This window comes from Hylobates moloch, unplaced genomic scaffold (assembly GCF_009828535.3).
Source record: "Hylobates moloch isolate HMO894 unplaced genomic scaffold, HMol_V3 SCAFFOLD_2, whole genome shotgun sequence".
Classification (NCBI taxonomy): Eukaryota; Metazoa; Chordata; class Mammalia; order Primates; family Hylobatidae; genus Hylobates; species Hylobates moloch.
Genome location: NW_026652277.1, coordinates 68,282,666 through 68,304,309, shown reverse-complemented (window position 1 = coordinate 68,304,309; position 21,644 = coordinate 68,282,666). Strand labels below are relative to the sequence as shown.

The window sequence follows — 21,644 nt, the reverse complement described above, 5'->3', positions numbered from 1 at the left end:
GTACAAAAAGAGTGAGACTCCTAAGTACTTCAGATGGCTCAAGGAAAATGACATTTTAATGCCCTAAAACCAAGCTATCCATATGTTAGACTATTACCACTTTACCTTAAAAGAATACTTAAAAATAGAAAACCTCCACCAAAAGATGCACGTAGAGCTGATAATAGAACTATAAAATTATTAAGTTCACATTGAACTCTCCATCAACAAATTAACTCTTCATCTATAGAAAAGACCTAGTCAAAAGGAAAACCACATATGTAAGTATTAGTTGAATGTAGTATAACTCACAAAAATTCTGACTTGTCCATTACTTTGCAAATTGCCAAAAAAAAATGGCAGAATCATAAGCAATTTGAAAGCAGAAAAGTAAGTCTCACACTAGCTTTTTACAAAGTACCCTGGCTCAAATTTGAAAGCAATCAGCTATCAGAGTTTTAGAAGAAGTATCAGCTTAGAATCTATATTTTTGAAGAACATCTCTTACCTTCCCTTGAAGGCATTCAATTAAGTGACCAATAGTCATACGAGAGGGGATGGCATGGGGATTGATGATGATATCAGGGGTGATACCTTCACAGGTGAAAGGCATATCCTATGAAGAAAAATTTTAAAAGGGACTTAAAGATACATGTACTAAACTAGAACTGACACCCCCTCCCAACTGAATTACTGTATGTCCCAAATTCTGTTTAAACATGGTATGTTCATATACTTATTCAACAATAAAATCAAAAAGTTCAACCTGTATCAACTTCGAGCTCTTAAGTTAAAGCAAATTTTGATTAAAAAAAAATGTTTAACAAAACTGGTTTGGGCATGAGGGAGATCAAAGATACCTACCTCTTGTCTATACTGAATACCACAAGTACCCTTTTGACCATGTCGACTAGCAAATTTGTCTCCAATCTGTGGAATCCTAACAGAGCGTACCTAAATTAATATAAAAATAAGTTAGTTAAGTGGATTTGGTTTACTTTCTAAAACTAGCTAAATGAACAAAGTTGTACTCACCCTTATTTTACAAAATTTGTATCCTTCCTGGTTGAGAGTTACCATAACCTGATCCACAATGCCCGTCTCGCTAGTTCTGAGAAAAGTGCTACAGTCTCTCTTGGTATAGCGTCTATTGGTGCTCTCCAATTCATCTTCATTTTCAGGCAAGGTGACTGTTTTGCCTATAATAACATCATCTCCTGATACACGAACCCCTGGAGCTATCAAGCCATCATCATCCAGCTTGTCATAAATGGCATGCCTCATGCCTGTGAGGAAATAGACATGGAATGTCACATAATCCCCAACAAAGATTAAAAACCACAATACATGAATCAGTTCCAAGTCAGAGAGAAGGCCACAGGAATCTCTATACCATGAATCATACCCTTACTCCAAATATTACAAACTGTTCTGAACTCTAATACCACAGTCCACACAGGAAAAAAAAAAAAAAAAAGTCTGTGAAGAAAAAGAACATTGGAATCAGCATTGGGAAAGCAGATTCTTCCATGACAGACATTTATCAAGTGACTTTGGATATGTTTTTTTGCCATCTTCTGATTTCTATATTACAAGAGAAAGAATATCTCTGCCATCAGTGGGTACAGAAGAAAAATTTTTTTAAATTAAAAAGAAAATATCTATGGATGCCCTCTGCACACATCCTCCCACAGAAATTGTGGATTTCATCTTAACTCAATCTTAACTCCACTGGACATCAATTCACTACTACACAGAACCACACAATGGAAGGGGAGTAATAGGAAGATGGCAAAGGAAACAAAATACATTTTACTTCATGCAGTGCTATTCAGAGTCAAAACTGTAGCGGAGATATTGCATTTCCCTGGAACATCCCATCCATCTCACTGCATAAGCAGTTTTTAAGTGTCTGTCAAAATAAATAACTAGAAAATAATTTTGAGTTTTCTAGAAGAAACAACAAATGCTAGGTATCCTCTTCTCACTGATTATTTTTTAAATGTTTACAAATAATGTGGCTGAATAAATATTATGATCACACCATAATTTAGAAAGGAAGGGGGAAAGGTGTGAAGTGTGTCCCCAGAAATTACACGACTTCTCTGATTTCCTAAACTTGCTCCTCAATGCAGGACCTACCAGGAAGGAAGGTCTATAGCAAACTCACTCCTAGGTACAAAGACTTTTATCAAATACACGTATTTTCTTAGATGTGAACTCTAAGAATAACATGAAAACACACTTTCAATGCACAAAAACAGGGGGAGGGGACAGGGGCAGGCACAGGGTGACACAACTCATCAAAATCACTTAGGACAACCACAGTAAGTTAACTTCGGATTCCATCATTGAAATGTCAGTGTCACTTACCCTGGCATGTTTCGCGTGTAGGCTTCTCGAAAACTTCTTCTTGATCAAATCCTTTTTTAGACTCCTGTTCCTTGTATGAGCGATAGAAAACAGACCTGAAAACATATGGTTCTAAGGTAAAGTCTATTTTCTTTTAACAAAAGGGCTGAGCCTATACCAACAATTTCCCATTTACTTGAAATTTGGGAGACAATTTAAACTATGAATCTGGGACAAAAGTAACTGCATTAAGGGTCTCAGTTAAACTCTAAATGTTATCACATGAGTTATACATATGTAGCATCTGACCCATAACCTTAACCACCTAGAATTATATGTCAAAATGGAAAAGAGCCAGGGGTCAATGAGTCCAATCTCCTACACATTTAAGAATCCATTACATAATAACCCTGAAAGATGGTCACCTAGGTTCTACTCAAACACTTCCAGTGAGAAGTTTTAACATTGGCCGAGCATGGTGGCTCACGCCTGTAATCCTAGCACTTTGGGAGGCTGAGGTGGGTGGATCATGTGAAGTCAGGAGTTTGAGACCAGCCTGGCCAACATGGTGAAACCCCGTCTCTACTAAAAATACCAAAAAAAAAAAAAAAAAAAAAGGCTGGGCGTGGTGATGCGTGCCTGTAATCCCAGGTACTTGGGAAGCTGAGGTAGGAGAATCTCTTGAAACCTGGAAGGCAGAGATTGCAAGTGAGCCAAGATTACACCACTGCATTCCAGTCTTGGCAACAGCAAGACTCTGTCTCAAAAAAAAAAAAAGAAGTTTTTACATTAAGCCATAGTATCTATCCTGAGTTTTAGTGCTACCCTTTGAAACCACACAGAAAAAGGAAAATCCATCCCCTCTACTAAATTCCCAGTTGTTAAAACAATCTTTATATGCCTTGAATTTGAGGTCTGTTTGTCAAGACAATCAAGCTGAAGCATAATGGAAAAAAAGAGTGAAAAGAAAACACGCTATAACTTTAATAGTAGTTATCTATGGATTCTAAGTTATTTTTATTTCTTCTTTGGACATTTCTATATTATCTAAATGCAACTGTGTATTTCCTTACCAAAAGAAAGGCTCAAAATACTAGCATTTGAAAATCCTGAGAGATACAAGAAGTAGTATCTTCAGCTGTTTGTGACCATCAACCAGTCCTTCCGCTTTCTGGAGTGGGGCATAAACTGTATTTTAAGAACTTTTTTGAATAAAAAATTAGTGTTTCCACTGTATCTGTGTTTTGACAAATTTACAAAATACTAACCTGAAGAAGCCGCGGTCTACAGCTGAACGATTCATGATAACAGAGTCTTCCTGATTATATCCAGTGTATGATGCAATGGCCACAATTGAGTTGATGCCTGCAGTGAATTTAAGAGCATACATTAAAACATCACCTGGAAAACAGAAAAACTGCCCTTTCTTTAAATCAACTTTAATTAAATCATATTTGCCATAAATGCTTGGGTGTTTCTTATCATGGTAACTGCCAAAGTCTATTCCTCCTGGAATAGCAATCTGTGAGGCAACTACTCTGATGGCTAAATATCTCCTACAAGCAAATCCTAGGACTAGTCACTCCCAATGTATCCATTCTTATAGTAAGTGATTATACATATGAGTCACCTCCTACTTAGAAAGTGCCTCCCCAAATCAAGTTTCATGATCCTCACAGCAACTCTGTGCCATAAACAAGATAAGCATTATTATTCTCATGAATCAGAGGAGTGAATAATCTACCCATGATCCCAAAATTAATGAGCAATAGGCTCAAGCCCCACCTTTTAGGTCTGAAACTGATACTACCCTATTCCCCTCTCCTTCTGCCACCAAGAAAGTATCATATCTTTCCCACCACAATGAAATTCTTAGTTGCTGCTGCCAAAACACCTTGTTTGATGAGCCCATAAAATAACTTGATATTCAGGTCGGGCACGGTGGCTCACACCTGTAATACCAGCACTTTGGGAGGCTGAGGCGAGTGGATCACAAGGTCAAGCGATTGAGACCATCCTGGCCAATATGGTTAAACCCCATCTCTAATAAAAACACAAAAACTAGCTGGGCATGGTGGCACGTGCCTGCAGTCCCAGCTACTCAGGAGGCTGAGACAGAAGAATCGCTTAAACCCGGGAGGCGGAGGTTGCAGCGAGCCGAGATCACGCCACTGCACTCCAGCCTGGTGGCAGAGCAAGAATCCGTCTCAAAAAAAAATAAAATAAAATAACTTGATATTCATAACCTGGATATCATCATGAGGAAAGAACAGTCAAACCTAAATTGAAACACAATGCAAAAAATATAACTTTCCTGAACTCTTCACAAATGTCAAGGTCGTGAAAGACAAGGAAAGACTGAGAAACTGTTCTAGATTAAGGAAACTAAAGAAACATGCAACTAAATGCAATGCCCAATCCTGGATTAGCTCCTAGACCCATTAAAGACATTGTTAGCTTTGAATACAATAACAGTTGCTTTCTCAAAAAAAAAAAAAAAAAGACATCATTAGGACAACTGGCAAAATTTGAATTGAGGACTGCTGACTATATGGATATCAATGTTATCCTGATTTTGATGGCTACACTGCAGAGAATGTCCTTGTTCTTAGGAAACACATACTGAAGAATTAAAGAGTGATATGGCTTCATGCCTGCAACTTACTCTCATGTGGTTGAGGAGGAGAAATAAAAAGGGAGAGAATAATAGAGCAAATGTGGTAAAATATTAAACGTTTTTTTAAAGATGGTATGATGGGTTGGCCGTAGTGGCTTACATCTGTAATCCCGGCACTTTGGGAGGCTGAGGTGGGAAAATCACTTGAGCCCAGAAGTTTGAGACCAGCCTGGGCAACAAAGTAGACCCTATCTCTACAAAAAAATAAAAGAATTTCAAAATAAAGATGTCATGATGAAGTTAGGAATAACAGAACTGCAGTCCCTGCCAGCCATGACTCTCCACTTCACACCAGTACCAAAGGAACATTTGCTTTCAGACCTAGTCCTTCTGTATATTTATTTTCTTCTCTAGCCATAAAGAAACTGTATTATCTAAATGTTGGAGAAAACACAGCACTGCAAGCACAGCCCAAAGATACGGGCATACTGTGTAGACAACCTAACAGATTTTGCTTTTCTAGACAAGAGGAACCCCTTGTGGAGGATTTGGAAAATAAGTAATTTTAACCTATGAGAATTTGCTATCAAAATGTTAGAGCCCCATTACAGTACACTAAAGATAAACTTTACTAACAATTAACAAATGTTACCCACATTCAAAGCCAAAAGTCTGTTAATACAAAAGATAACAGCGCCAGAGAACTCTACTGTCTCCTTTAATAGTCAACACTCATACCCTTCAGATTTCTCTTCGCGATTTTTCCTACCATCCAGTCTCCCTGAGAATCTCCTACAAACCCGAATTCCCCTCTTTATCAGCTGCTTCTCAAATCTTCTCTCTTAATTTCTCTTCCTGGTGTCTAAAATTGTCTGCCTCTGGCCTTTTTCTCATTCTAAATTCTCCTTAGGCAATTTCATAGTAATCTATAATTATCATTAATAAATTAAAAACTTCACATCTCTAGACTTGACCTTCTTTCAAATCATGTTTGCAACTCACTGTTGGAAGTTCACGTCTTAGTGTTCTGACACTAAGACACTAAATCAAAATCAACATATCCAAAACAAAATTATTATCTTACCTCTAAAACCTCTTTCCCCTTCTAACATGTTCCCAATCTTATTTTTCCCCCAACCTATTCATAGCACCTCTTTTTAATCACCCAAGCCACAAACACCAACAGTATTTCCAATTCCTCTCTTCATTGCTCCACACTCAACCAGTCATCAAGTCCTATCAAGTGTATTTCAAAAGGTATCTTACTCATCATTCTTTTTCATTTCTTTAGGACCTTGCCATTTCCATTTATACTGCAAAAACCCCTAAATTAGCTACCTGCTAATACAGTACCTGATTGTAATCTACCCTTTATGCCGCTGTCAGAATGGTATTCCTAACACAAATTTCTAATTGTATTACTTCCCTGATCCAAAAGGTTGGATGGGTCTCCATTTTCAAAATAAAATTCAACCTGTTCAAGCTCTCTCCACACTGAGACCAAGCTTTCACTTCCATATATTTACACTCCACTCACACACACTAAGCTGACATGACTACTAACTGTACCGTACATTTTTCACGTCTTCATCCATCTGGGCCCTTGCTTAAACCACCTCTCAAATGCAAATACCCCTTCATCAATTTTGCTCCAGTCTAAAATGCCACCTTCTCCATGAAATTGGATCTAGACTTCCAACAGGAATTAATCGCTTCCATCAGTCTGTGCTTCCCAAGGACTTTGTACCTCCCCCATAACACTTTCCACATACCTACCTTTTTATTATGTTCATGTTTCCCGCCATATTATAAATTCCGTGAGAACAGGCACTATGTCATATTTATTTTTTAATCCTCCCAAGCACCCAGAAAAGTGCCTTAAACATGGCAGGATCTTAAATAACGTAGAGCAAAACTGACCATACCTGCTGGCAGCTCTCTAAATCGTAGATATTCCATAGACCGTGTAGTCACAAGTGGCTTTTGAGGATAATAGAGAACATGAGCCAATGTGTCCATGCGAACATGGAAGTTGGTGATGTAAACTCCCATAGCCTGCTTACCCATAGCAGACTGGTATGTGTTTCTAGGGGACTAAACGTAAAAATGAAAAGCAGAAACAACAAAAAGTTACTGTCACTAGTGGAAAAGACTCTGACAATAAATCAGAAGAAATACGATTGGTAAAATTCCTGATTTTTTTCAAAAACAGTAAGTAAGTAATAACTATTTGGAATAATCAATTACAGCTCTTAACCATGAAACACAACAGCAATTATATCAAATATTGATTCTGTAGGAGTTAATAGCCTTTTCATTAAAAGGCTTTTTCCCTCCAGATAAGTTACTTCCAATTTTTATGACTTCTCCCAATTCCTCACACCAGAAGACAAAAAGTGATACCAACCTGGTTATGATCAGGAAAGGGAATAATAGATGCACAGACACCAAGGATCATTGAGGGATGAATCTCACAGTGTGTATATGTGGAACAATAAGCTACTTCTTTCTCCTGTAAATCATCTGGAGTCATTGCAAGCATCACTGTTTCTTCTTCCAGGGTATCAATATATTCCACTACCCCACTGGCCACAAGATCCTGCCAACTAAAAAAGAATTCATTCAATTTTCTATTTCCTGAAATATTTTAACTAACTATTCCTCCTACTTAAAAGTATTCCTATATTTATATTTAAATAAGTTTAATATTATATATTAAATATACATATATACATATATATACATAGTTTAATATTATATATAACTGACCAACATAATTACATGATTGCTGACAGTGAAAAAGGTAAGCTGCTGGAGAATAAGCCCTGGAAGAATACACACCTAACTGTTACCAGTATTTACTTGTGAAGAAGAGAGTATACATTGGAGGGCAATTTTTTAAATTTATCATACATATTGTTTGAATGATTTTTACATTAGTATACACAACTATATATTCATATTGCTAAAAATTAAATATTTAAAGCAGCTTCATCTTTTTACTAAATTTCTTATATTATTCATATTGTCATATTATATGTAATATATTCAGATTATATAGGTTATTTCGCATTATTACTATTAATAGATTTTAATATATCACAAAAACTTTTTGTTTGAGACAGGGTCTTGCTCTGTTGCCCAGGCTGGTACAATGAAAGCTCACTACTCCTGGGCTCAAGTGATCCTCCTGCCTCCTGAGTAGCTGGACTGCAGGTGCATTCCACCACACTTGACTAATTTTTTTATTTTTTTGGGGAGATGGGAGTCTCAATACATTGCCCAGACTGGTCTTGAACTCCTGGCCTCAAGCAGTCTTCCCACCTTGACCTCCCAAAGTGCTGAGATTACAGGCATGAGCCACTACACCTGGGCGATCAAAAGACTTTTAAGCTTAAACAAAATCCTATTAATTATCTTGCTTCATAATAAAAGTTAAGAAAAACAGATGTGACTCCTAAGGGTACAGAGTTTTTTCAGGGCAATGAAAGTATTCTAAAATTAAGATAGTGGTGATGGTTGCATAACCTTGCAAACATACTAAAAACCACTAATTGTATACTTTTTAAAAATCGTTAACTTGCCGAACACGTGGCTCATGCCTGTAATCCCAGCACTCTGGGAGGCTGAAGCAGGCGGATCACCTAAGACCAGGAGTTCAAGACCAGCCTGGCCAACACGGCGAAACCCTGTCTCTACCAAAACTACAAAAATTAGCCAGGTGTGGTGGCACACACCCATAATCCCAGCTACTACGGTGGTTGAGGCAGGAGAATTGCTTGAACCCAGGAGGCGGAGGTTAGTGAGCCAAGATCACATCACTGCACTCCAGCATGGGCAACACAGCTGAGGCTGTGTCAAAAATAAAAAATAAATAAAAATAAAATTAAATAAAAATATAAAAAATTAAAAAATGGTTAATTTTATGGTATGTAAATTCTATCTCAATTTTTAATACACACATTTTTCTCACTGCATGTTTTTACCTGTAGTTGTTATATTCTCTCTCTTTCAATTGGTCAATATGCCTCTTCTTCAAAAGTAGCTTTTGTTTTTCCACAATCAGAAGTGGTCTACAAATACGGCCTGCATCTGTATAGATCCGAATCTCCCTCTCTCGAATATCTCTGATCATAGAAACCTACACATAAAAAGAAAAAACAGTTCCATGAATTTTTATTTTCTCTTTATTATTAGGCTTAGTTAAAAATACAATACAAATCCTACTAAATTTCTGGAGCAACCAATTTATCAAGTAAAATGTGCAAATCTTAGTTTACCATTGTTTAACATATTAAAAACTTAGGTGTAATTTAAAATTTTATGAATGAAAAAATCTAACCTTGGCAATTATAAAGCTGAACAATAATATCTGGTAATAATGTCATGCAAGTTAACGTAGGAAATATTTTTTCAATACCACAAACACTAGTATATGACAATTTCTCATTTTGGCTCTTTGCTGATGACATATATCTCACCCTGTAATCTTTCAGAAACCAGCCCTCTATCACTTTGCTTTGACCATGCTTTCCCAGTCCTTAGCCTGACTTCTCACACCCACCCTCAGACAAATGGCTTATAGTCTAGCTATCTAATACAGTGAGAGCCATATGTGACTACTGAGCACTTGAAATGTGGCCATTCTGAACTGAGATGTGCTGTAAGTATAAACTACATAATGGATTTGAAAGACAGCACCAAAACAGAAAAAAAAGAATGTAAAATAGTTTACTAATAATTTTTATATTAATAGAATGTTGATGTAATACTTTGGGATGTATCAAGTCAAATAAAATACGCTATTAAAGACCAGGCACGGTGGCTCAAGCCTGTAACCCCAGCACTTTGGGAGGCCGAGGTGAGTGGATCACGAGGTCAGGAGATTGAGACCATCCTGGCTAACACGGTGAAACCCCATCTCTACTAAAAATACAAAAAAAAATTAGCCAGGCGTGGTGGCGGGCACCTGTAGTCCTGGCTACTCAGGAGGCTGAGGCAGGAGAATGGCATGAACCCAGGAGGCGGAGCTTGCAGTAAGCTGAGATCACGCCACTGCACTCCAGCCTGGGTGACAGAGCAAGACTCTGTCTCAAAAAAAAAAAAAAGACCAGGCACAGTGGCTCAAGCCAGTAATCCCAACACTTTGGGAGGCAAAGGTGGGCATATCACCTGAGGTCAGGAGTTTGAGACCAGCCTGGCAAACATGGTGAAACCCTGTCTCTACTAAAAATACAAAAATTATCTGGGCGTGGTGGTGCACGCCTGTAATCCCAGCCCCTCAGGAGGCTGAGGTAGAAGAATCACTTGAACCCGGGAGACAGAGGTTGCAGTGAGCCAAGATCATGCCACTGCACTCCAGCCTGGGCAATAGAGTAAGACCTTGTCTCAAAAAACAAAACAAAACAACAAAACATCAAGTTTTTCTCCAAAATGAAAGAGTCAAAAGACAAGAAAGAGAAGAATGTTCCAAGTTCCTAGTCTACTGCCTGTCCTTAGAAAGTAATTTAAGGAGGAACACTGTGAGCAAAAATTCATGAGTAGTATTCTAAAGTCCAAGAAAGATTCTTCTTTCAAATGCACCGCCTTAAGTTCTTAGAAAACTAACATTCCTAATAGAATATAGCTCTATGGGTCTTTTTCTCTTTTTTTTAATATAAACATGGTCTTGATACATTGCCCAGGCTGGTTGGTCCTCAATTCGTATCTTTAAGCGATCCTCCCACCTCAGCCAGCCAAAGTTATGCGATTACAGGCATAAGCCACCACACTCGACCACTCTACCTCACCTACTAGCTGTTTCTGTAAACACAGTTTTATCAGTTTATGTATTATCTACGGCTGGTTCTCACTACAACAGCAGAACTAAATACATAATACACACTGTATGATGAACAAAACCCGGGTGTGGTGGCACACACCTTGTGGTCTCAGCCACTTAGGAGCCTGAGGTGGGAGGATCGCTGGGGCCCAGGAGGTAGAGGCTACAGTGAACCATGATTGTGCCACTGCATTCTAGCCTGGGCAACAGAGAGACAGCCTCTCAAAAACAAAAAAAAAAAAAAAGAAAAAGAAAAAAAAAGACAGCCAACCTACTGCATAGCTCCCAACACTTTAGGAAGCCAAGGCAGGAAGGACTGCTTGAGCCCAGGAGTTCAAGACCAACTGGGCAACACAGTGAGACCCCACCTCTATTAAAAAATACAGAGATAGAGAGAGAGAGAGAGAGGGAGACTTTTTTTGAGCTTTCTCTTAGCCTTGCCTGCCCTCAAGTGAATCACTCTCTTCCTGCCTTCAAGCTGTAAATAAGCCTAGGTCAAAACCCAGGGCCAGGCTGGGCTCAGTGGCTCACATCTGTTATCCCAGCACTTTGGAAGGCCAAGGCAGGCAGATGGCTTGAGCCCAGGACTTCAAGACCAGCCTGGCCAACTATGGCAAAACCCCATCTCTACCAAAAATACAAAAATTGGCCAGGAGCAGTGGCTCACATCTGTAATTCCAGCACTTTGGGAGGCTGAGGCAGGTGGATTACCTGAGGTCAGGAGTTCGAGACCAGGCTGGCCAACATGGAGAAAGCCAGTCTCTACTAAAAATACAAAAATTAGCCAGGCATGGTGGCAGGCACCTGTAATGCCAGCTACTCAGGAGGCTGAGGCAGGAGAATTGCTTGAACCCAGGAGGCAGAGGTTGCAGTGAGCCGAGATCATGCCACTGCACTCCAGCCTGAGCAAGAGAGCGAGACTCCACCTCAAAAAAATAAAAATAGAAATACAAACGGGCATGGTGGTACACGTCTGTAATCCCAGCTACTCAGGAGGCTGAGGCATGAGAATTTCTTGAACCTGGGAGACAGAGGTTGCAGTGAGCTAAGATAGCAACACTGCACTCCAGCCTGGGCAACAGAGCCAGACTCTGTCCCCACCCCCCAACAACAACAACAAAAAAACACTCAGGGCCTGCTGCTGGAAAAGGCCCAGAACAACCAAACTCTCGTCTCTGCTGTTTTAGGTACAAAGACCAGCTACTGGCTAAGTGTGTTCAGTTTCTCTCCAAAACCACTTTCACCCAAGGTATAGATTTCGGAAAATTAAAAGCCTGAGCTACATTCCGCAAACAGTATACTAAAACCCTTATTTGGGAGAGTAATAAAGTTCACAATATATTGTAATGATTTATTTTTTTTATTTTTTTTTTTTTTGGAGACAGAGTCTCACTCTGTCACCCAGGCTGGAGTGCAATGGCACAATCTCTGCTCATTGCAACCTCTGCCTCCTGGATTTAAGCAATTCTCATGCCTCAGCTTCCCGAGTAGATACGACTACAGGCGCATGCCACCATGCCCGGCTGATTTTTTTATTTTTAGTAGAGACAGGGTTTTGCCATGTTGGCCAGGGTGGTCTCGAACTCCTGACCTCAAGTGATCTGCCTGCCTTGGCCTCCCAAAGTGCTGTGATCACAGGCATGAGCCACCAAGCCCGGCCTTATTGTAATGATTTCTTTAAAACCCATCCTAATCCCAAAGCACTTCAACATCCTCCAAAATAGATAAGAATCTATTAGTGGTATATCACATTTTATTAATGAATCTCTGGATTCAAAGGATAAATTCCAGACGGTTATTCCCTTTTTAAAAGTATTCTCAGCTTTATAAAAAGATCCCCAAAAGAATTTTTACTTTAAAATGTAATTTGAGTTCTAAAATATAATTTAATAATTTAAAATGTGTCAAAATTTTTGGAAGCATGTATCCAAAGATTAAGGCAAGCAATAACTTCTTTTTTTGAGACGGAGTCTCGCTCTGTCGCCAGGCTGGAGTGCAGTGGTGTGATCTTGGCTCACTGCAACCTCCGCCTCCTGGGTTCAAGCAATTCTCCTGCTTCAGCTTCCTGAGTAGCTGGGACTACAGGTGCGCGCCACCACGCCCAGCTAATTTTTGTATTTTTAGTAGAGACGGGGTTTCACCATGTTGGCCAGGATGGTCTCAATCTCTTGACCTTGTGATCCGCCCGCCTCAGCCTCCCAAGGTGCTGGGATTACAGGCGTGAGGCACCATGCCCAGGCTTTTTTTTATTTTTTGAGACAGAGACCCACTCTGTCACCAAGGCTGGAGTGCAGAGGTGCAATCTCACCTCACTGTAACCCCCGCCTCCCAGGTTCAAGTGATTCTCCTGTCTCAGCCTCCCGAGTAGCTGCGATTACAGGCCTGTGCCACCGTACCTGGCTAATTGTTGTATTTTTAGTAGAGATGGGGTTTCGCCATATTGGCCAGGCTGCGCTTGAACTCCTGACCTCAGGTGATCTGCCTGCCTCGGCCTCCCAAAGTGCTGGGATTACAGGCATGCGCCACTGCACCTGGCCTAGCAATAACTTATAATTAAATTTACACTTTACAGTTCAAGGGAATAAAGTTCAAAGAAAAGATGCCAATGCAAAGATAACTTTCACTAGTTGTATGCCTTGTTTAAAAATCTCACAGACCCCACCCCCTTAACTAAAGATTCTTACCTCAGACACAATGATGTCCATCTGACGTCGCAATTTCCTTAGGGTGTTCATAAGTTGTTCGGGATCTTTATGTATTCCAACCCAGCAGCCATTAACAAAAATCTTGGTTGCACTACAATGAAAAAGCAAAAGCATGTTACACTTAACAATTCTATACTGAGCAACAACTAAAGATTAACTATAGTTTAAAAAGGTAATTCCATCTATACACACTCAGCAATAGCTGCAGGAGAAATTTCTTCTAAATTTTCCATACTCCATTCTTCTAAAAATTCCAGAATTGGAGATGGTTGAGATCCAACTGAAATATATGCCATCAAGGCTAAATTCTTCACAAGTCCTACAGCATGGCCCTAAAAAATAAACCAAGTATTAGTCATTCTGATTTTACATGCCTATCAAACTTCTTTTCCATAAACATTTTTCCTTCAATGTGATTTCAAGATTTATTCTTACTTTTTAAGAATACAATTACAAAAAAAAATCTTACTTCTAAACCACTCTGCATAATTTTTTAAACATCTACTTCTTTTTTTTTTTTTTTTTTTTGGACGGAGTCTTGCTGTCGCCCAGGCTGGAGTGCAGTGGCCAGGATGACCACCTGACCTTGTGATCCACCGGCTCGCCTCAAAATGTGGCTACAGGACCACCCCCCACCTAATTGCCCTACATAATTACCCACTGACTTTTTGTCCTGAATATAAATTCTAATGTATTACCTCTGGGGTCTCGGCAGGACACACCATTCCCCACAACGTATTATGCAACTGTCTTGGTTTTGCTAGCTTGCCGTCTCTACCAATAGGAGAATTTAAACGACGCAGGTGAGAAAGAGTAGACGCAAAAGTCAGGCGGTTTAACACCTAGAAAAAAACAGCCAATCTTTAAAGTCTGGACATTTCTGTGATTCATACTATTACACTGAGGCAAAGTCATATTTTTACATATAATCTACTGAGTATCAAACTGTTCCCCATTTCTCTATTCTTTCCCTGAATAATGTTGTTTGACACTTTAACTTACCTGCCACTTGCAGCAGGGATGGCAAATATATTCAAACATACCACATAAACATTTCGTTTATGGTCTCTAAACAAACACTAGGACATTAGTTTCATGAAGGCAGGGAATTTTTTAAAATTGTTTTATTCTCTGTTGTATCCCAGCACCTAGAACAGTACTTGGCATTCATTAGGTACTCAGTAAGTGTTAAGTTAAATTCTACCAACTCACACTCCTTTGATCATAGCAGACATCACTAATCCATCTCAGTACTTTTTCCAGACTGAGGCCTCTGAATCTAATAGAAAAATGCAAACATCCATTACCAATACTTACAGGATACTAAGCAAGATGTTATTTATAAATAAGATAATATTTAGGGCAATATAAAGCAGACAACTCAAGCTCTATATTATTAATTATTTATAAATCTCCACCTTCCCCTAGTCCTTAAACAATTCAAACTTCCTTCCTCTTTCCTAAGTCTTCTGTCATGGATAAGCAGCATCACCTTTCTCTCAATCTGGAAATCTCAAAATCATTTTTGTCTCCAAGTTCCTCCTTCCACACATCTATAAACATACCCTGTCAATTCCATTTTCAAATTTTCTAAAAAACCTAGCCCCTCCCTTCCCAATGTCACAGTAACAGACAGCCCATTTCCCCTCACCTATACTACGTCCATCAGCTCATAAGTCCCTGCCTGGTTCCCTCCAATCTACCCTCCTCACTTGCCAGAATTATTAACACTTACCCACTTAAAAATTAAACAGGTAGCCACTGGCTACAGAAGAGCACAACATTAAAGTCCTCCTCAATGAAGCCCCAAAAACAACCTTCCCCTACCAGTCTCCTTACGCTCCTGTACTTCACTGACGACACCATACACCCTCACCTCCATGCCTTTGACCACGCTATTGTCACAGAATGAAATGCACTTCTCCACTCTGCTCTGCCTGGTGAAATGATACCACCTCTACAAAGCCATCTGACCCACCACCAGGAAGAACTATTCTCTTTTCTGTACTCACTGGAGTTTTCAGCCATTCAACTAATCAATCACAAAGTCTTACGAAACTTCCTAAATATCTCTAAAATTTACTCTCCATCTCTACAAAACTGCTCTAGTCCAGTCCCTAATTATTTCTCACCCCAGGCTGTTGCAACAATCTTCCTGCCACCAACCTCGCCCTTCTCAAGTCTTTTCTGCCAATTACTGTGAATCTGCCCAAAAGAACAAAAATGACCATGTCACTCTTCATGAGCTGGTTCCCATCCTCCTAAGCCTCCAGTTTGATTTGAAAACCCAGAACTGCTCTAGCTCTCCCGACAGACACACATTCCTTTCTGCCTCCAACTCTTTTAATTCAGAATATTAAGAAGTTCTCTAAGCTCTCTTATGAGCTGCTGGTTCTACCTACCTCTCAACTTGGGCGTTTTCCAAGTACTCTTCAAGATTCAGTTCAGGTGTTACCTCCTAAACAAGAACTTCTTTTCACCTTCTCAGGCTGTGCTAAGTACCTTTCTCCAGCATTCCCACAGAGCAGCAGTGAACATCTCTTATTATAACAGTTACCATGCCATGTTGTAATTATCTGTTTATATCTATCTATAAGCATAGACTGTCAACTACTGAAGATCAGGATCACTGCATCTCCAGCATGTGGCAGAGTGCCTGGCACATCACAGGTCCCAATAACAATTCCTTGAACTGGGCCAGGCACGGTGGCTCACGCCTGTAATCCCAGCACTTTGGGAGGCCGAGGCGGGCAGATCACGAGGTCAGGAGATCCAGACCATTCTGGCTAACACGGCAAAACCCCATCTCTACTAAAAATACAAAAAATTAGCCAGGCGTGGTGGCGGGCGCCTGTAGTCCCAGTTACTCGGGAGGCTGAAGCAGGAGAATGGTGTAAACCCAGAAGGCGGAGCTTGCAATGAGCAGAGATCGCCACTGCACTCCAGCCTGGGCAAGACAGCAAGACTCCGTCTCAAAAAACAAAACCAATTCCTTGAACTGAATTTGCAATGTGGCATTTGTCATAACACAGCATAGGGCACAGTGAGCTACACATGAATGAATCTGTTTCCTCTGCTAGATGCTGATGAGCTCCCTGAGGGCTGAGATCAGCATCTCATTCACGTGTGTGAACTCAGTATCACAAATATCAAATATACCCAATAAATCCTTACTGAATTAAAAGGAATTTAAATATTAACTTTGCTATCAGCAGCCCCTCAAAATTTCTACAGCATCCAGATTTCTAGGAAAAAGGAGCTTGAAATTGGTGTCCGAATGTCAAATCAATCAGGTGATACTGGTACAGGCTAGTTTAAACAAGGAAAGGAGGGGGAGATCCCCCTAAAAATAGCATAAAGTACATTACAGGTTTTCAATCATCTATGAAAAGCAAATACAAAAAATTAAAATGCCCAGTGATACACTCTTTAAAAAGCTTTTCTCCATTACTCCATCTGACAATAGCTACTGCAGTCATTATATATGCAACAGACCATCATATAGAAACCAGTGTCAGAAGTACTGTATTTTCCAACAAAGGAGGGCGATGATCATTTATTCTCTGGGTTGGCTTCTAATGTGGAGCTTTTAAGACATAAAAATCTCACTAACGTGGACTGTCTCACCCACTAAGCAGCTACTCTAATTTTTTTTTTTTTTTTTTGAGACGGAGTCTCGCCCTGTCGCCCAGGCTGGAGTGCAGTGGCGCAATCTCGGCTCACTGCAAGCTCCGCCTCCCGGGTTCACACCATTCTCCTGCCTCAGCCTCTCTGAGTAGCTGGGACTACAGGCGCCCGCCACCACGCCCGGCTAATTTTTTTGTATTTTTAGTAGAGACAGGGTTTCACCGTAGTCTCGATCTCCTGACCTCGTGATCCGCCCGCCTCGGCCTCCCAAAGTGCTGGGATTACAAGCGTGAGCCACCGCGCCCGGCTCTAATTTCTTAATTATTTTGAGTTTCTAAACTGCAAGCCAAAAATCTTAGTAATGCTAATAGCTAATTTAAGAAAATTTCATGTTCATAATTCAGAAGTCCCCAGTAAGTTTTTTTTTGTTTGTTTTTTGAGACGGAGTATCACTCTTTTTGCCCAGGTTGGAGTGCAGTGGCATGATCTCAGCTCACTGCAACCTCCACCTCCCAGGTACAAGCGATTCTCCTGCCTCAGCCTCCTGAGTAGAGTAGCTGGGATTACAGGCACCCACCACCATGCCCAGCTAATTTTTGTATTTTTAATAGAGACGGGGTTTCATCATGTTGGCCAGGTTGGTCTCAAACTCCTGACCTCAAGCGATCCAGCCCGCCTTGGCCTCCCAAAGTGCTGGGATTATAGGTGTGAGCCACCACACCCGGCACCAAGTAGTTTTACATTTGACCAAGAAAGAAAAGCAAAATAATTTACATTCAACAAACAAAAGAATCTACTAGTCCTATAAACATGTTTCCTATTGAGCCTGTAGTCGTAGTTGGCACACTTACCTGAGATACTCCAGCTCTGGCTTGATGAGCTTTCTTTTGATCACCCCAGTTTCCAGTAGCTAAAGAGTATTTTAGGCCATCAGATATGATCCGTGTTTTAATTGCCAACTCCAAGTTAAAATCCTTTCCTCGATCGATAAATTTCTGTGCATAGATCCGCACTTCTTTAAGCAAATTCTTAAACATACTGCCGAATAAAATGGTATTATTTTAAACATGTAGAGGTCTACAACATATATTCTCAACAGGAGCAATACTGCAAAAAAAGTGTGGGGAAGGTGAGCAAAAATTGGGCAGACTGAAAGATGTTGCTCTTTTATGTCTAAAGCACAGATATACGTATAGTACGTGAACATACATGGCAGGGGAGCAACTACACAAAAATGCCAAAGAGGTGGGGCATGGTGGCTCACATCTGTAATCCCAGCACTTTGGGAAGCTGATGTGGGCAGATCACCTGAGGTCAGGAGTTTGAGACCAGCCTGGCCAATATGGAGAAACACCATCTCTACTAAAAATACAAAAATTAGCTGGGTGTGATGGCACACGCCTGAAGTCCCAGCTACTCGGGAGGCTGAGATAGGAGAATTGCTTGAACCCGGGAGGCAGAGGTTGCAGTGAGCCGAGATGGCACCATTGCACTCCAGCCTGGGCAACAAGAGCGAAATTCCAGCTCAATAAACAAAAATGTTAAAAGAGGTCCCTCAGTGGGGCAATATCAAAAAAAGGTTGAAAAACACTAATCTGTAACATACTAAATAACAAAACATGTGCAAGACAATGCTAATGTTATCCTTTTTGTACTGTCTACATATTTCATTTTTAAAAATAACTTTTTTCCAATTATAGAAAATATGGGAAATATAAAAACATCAAGAATAAAATTAAAAACTGCACATAATACCAATACTGTGAGACAATCACTGATAGTATTTTTATATATTTATCTCCAGCTTTTGTAATGTGTGTACAAAGCAGGACAAAATCCAATATTAGCCCTCAGGAAAACCAAGGCAATAATTCAGCTTTCTCAAACATCTTACAAAGCTACCAGAGGAATAAAGAAAACATAAACATGTAATATATTATCCTCATAAACCTGGCTTTCCTAGACATGAACCAAAACTAAATCTGAGCAAGTAGCAATAAGAATGTAGCTAATTTCATAAGTACCCAACGTGGGTGCCAACACAGTTTAGCCTGGCCACATGCAATGATCAATCTAAAGTGAAATAAATCTCCCTCCTTTAACGACTTCATTCTGTAATTCCTTACCCTCTAAATAAGAATGCAAGCAGCGGCCCAGCAAGATCCAATCTCTTGTTTCCATAGTGATCTCTGTCATCTAGTTCTCTTCTACCCAAAGCTGCTAGAAGTAACCTATGGACCATATATCTTTAAAAAAAAAAGAAGAAGAAGAAGAAGGAAAACACTTAGTTTTGGACTTTTTTTCTTGATTTATATGTTAAAAACATCATTTTTGACTTTAAGAAAAACTTTTATCTCAACTGTATCTTGATAAAGAACTTAAAACAATGAAACTTAACATACCCCAAGAAATAGGCTTTTTTGGTCTCACAAAAATCACTGACCCCAACATGAGGGAGCATTTCTTTTTGTAAAACTTCCTTTGCATATTTAATTCTTTTCTCTTTAGTAACACCAGGCTTTGCTCCTCTTGAACCAATGAAATTTAGTGCAACATTCTGTTCTTGGATGACAAAAGCTTCATCGAGAGAAGGTTTAACCTATCAGACAATTTAAATAAAAGTTATTTTCAAATTCATGTTGTTACCTTAAAATGAGTAAACCGTCACTTAGTTTATAACATGCCAAGTACCCTTACGAACCTAATAAAATATGTGAGTATTTTTAGAAAATCAAGGAATCACAAACTCTCAGAAGATACCTCAGAGATCTAGAGATCTCTGACAAAAACCACTCATCAGCACAGGCATTACACTTTCTAGAAAAATACAAATAATTCCATTATAAAAAGAGTAGTGCATGGCCAGGAGCAGTGGCTCATGCCTGTAATCCCAGCACTTTAAGAGGCTGAGGTAGGTGGATAGCTTAAGTCCAGGAGTTTGCAACTAGTCTAGGCAACATGGCGAAACCCCCATCTCTACTAAAAATACAAAAATCAGCTGCCGCAGTGACACACACCTGTAGTCCCAGCGACTCAGGAGGCTAAAATGAGAGAATCGCTTGAACCCGGGAGGCAGAGGATGCAGTGAGCCGAGATGGTGCCACTGCACTCCAGCCTGGGTGACAGAGTGAGACACTGTCTCAAAAGGAAAAAGAGTGGTGTGTTTCTTTTTTACATTTTACCAATGGCAAAATAAAGTTCCAGATATCTAAAAATCAATGTACAGAAATCTCATAGTCAAATTAAAATTTACTGAACTACAAATGGTTAATGTGCCAGATTGTTTTCAGTTTTGGTATTAAAAAATGTTTGGCCTGCGTGGGGTGGGGCCCACTCCTATAATCCTAGCATTTTGGAAGGCCAAAACAGGAGAATGGCTTGAGCCCAGGAGTTCAAGACCATCCTGGGAAAGAAGGTGAGAACCTAAATCTACAAAAGAAAAATAAATTTTTACTCAGTGTGTACCCTGGATGTAAAAAAAAAAAAAGATTTGCTGGGTGTGGAGGCTCATGCCTATAATCCCAGCACTTTGGGAGGCCAAGGCGGGCAGATCACAAGGTCAGGAGTTCAAGACCACCCTGGCCAACATAGTGAAACCCCATCTCTACTAAAATTACAAAAATTAGCCGGGCATGGTTGCGTGTGCCTGCAGTCCCAGCTACTTGGGAGGCTGAGGCAGGAGAATTGCTTGAACCCGGGAGGTGGAGGTTGCAGTGAGCTGAGATCGTGCCACTGCACTCCAGCTTGGGCAACAGAATGAGACTTCATCTCAAAAAAAAAAAGATTTAATTTAAATTAAACCTAATATTTTACAAAGGAGACTATTTTTATTTTATTTTTGAGACAGGGTCTCACTCTGTCGCCCTGGCTGGAATGCAGTGGTGAGATCCCTCCCAAGTAGCTAGGAGAAGTATAGACAACACCACCACACCCAGCTATTTCTTCTTCTTTTTCTTTTTTTTTTTTAAGAGACATAGTCAGTCTCCCTTTGTCACCCAGGCTGGAGTGCAATGGCACAATCTCAGCTTACTACAACATCTGCCTCCTGGGATCCAGTGATTCTCGTGCCTCAGCCTCCAGACTAGCTGGGATTGCAGGCATGCACTACCACACCCAGCTAATTTTTCTATTTTTTGTAGAGACAGGGTTTCCCCAAGTGGCCCAAGCTGGTCTCAAACTCCTGGCCTCAAACAATCTACCCACCTAGGCCTTCCAAAGTGCTAGGATTACAGGCATGAGCCACTGTACCCATTCTATTTCTTTTCTACAGACACAGGGGTCTCATTATGTTGCCCAGGCCAGTCTCGAACTTCTGGGATCAAGCAATCCTCCTCCCAAAGTGCTGGGATTACAGGTGTGAGCCACCATGCCAGCCCAAAAGTTATTTTATTTTTTTGAGACAGTCTTGCTCTGTCACACAGGCTGGAGTGCAGTGACGTGATCTTGGCTCACTGCAGCCTCCACCTCCCAGGTTCAAGCGATTCTCCTGCCTCAGCCTCCTGAGTAGCTGGGACAACAGGCACACACCACCACACCCGGCTAA

The 21,644-nt window shown here is 40.2% G+C and overlaps 1 protein-coding gene across 1 annotated transcript in view; it reads right to left on the bottom strand.

Moving 5' to 3' along the window:
- POLR2B (RNA polymerase II subunit B) overlaps positions 1 to 21,644 on the bottom strand; it is a 52,459-nt gene that overhangs the window by 6,878 nt on the left and 23,937 nt on the right. The window contains exons 7-20 of the mRNA XM_032166746.2: positions 19,504 to 19,700; positions 19,228 to 19,347; positions 17,953 to 18,139; positions 14,173 to 14,316; positions 13,667 to 13,806; positions 13,454 to 13,565; positions 8,935 to 9,089; positions 7,356 to 7,554; positions 6,874 to 7,042; positions 3,600 to 3,696; positions 2,353 to 2,447; positions 1,015 to 1,265; positions 844 to 933; positions 488 to 595 (exon numbers count right to left, since the gene is read on the bottom strand). Coding sequence (XP_032022637.1) covers positions 488 to 595; positions 844 to 933; positions 1,015 to 1,265; positions 2,353 to 2,447; positions 3,600 to 3,696; positions 6,874 to 7,042; positions 7,356 to 7,554; positions 8,935 to 9,089; positions 13,454 to 13,565; positions 13,667 to 13,806; positions 14,173 to 14,316; positions 17,953 to 18,139; positions 19,228 to 19,347; positions 19,504 to 19,700 — 2,064 coding nt within the window. The remainder of the gene's footprint in view (positions 1 to 487; positions 596 to 843; positions 934 to 1,014; positions 1,266 to 2,352; positions 2,448 to 3,599; positions 3,697 to 6,873; positions 7,043 to 7,355; positions 7,555 to 8,934; positions 9,090 to 13,453; positions 13,566 to 13,666; positions 13,807 to 14,172; positions 14,317 to 17,952; positions 18,140 to 19,227; positions 19,348 to 19,503; positions 19,701 to 21,644) is intronic.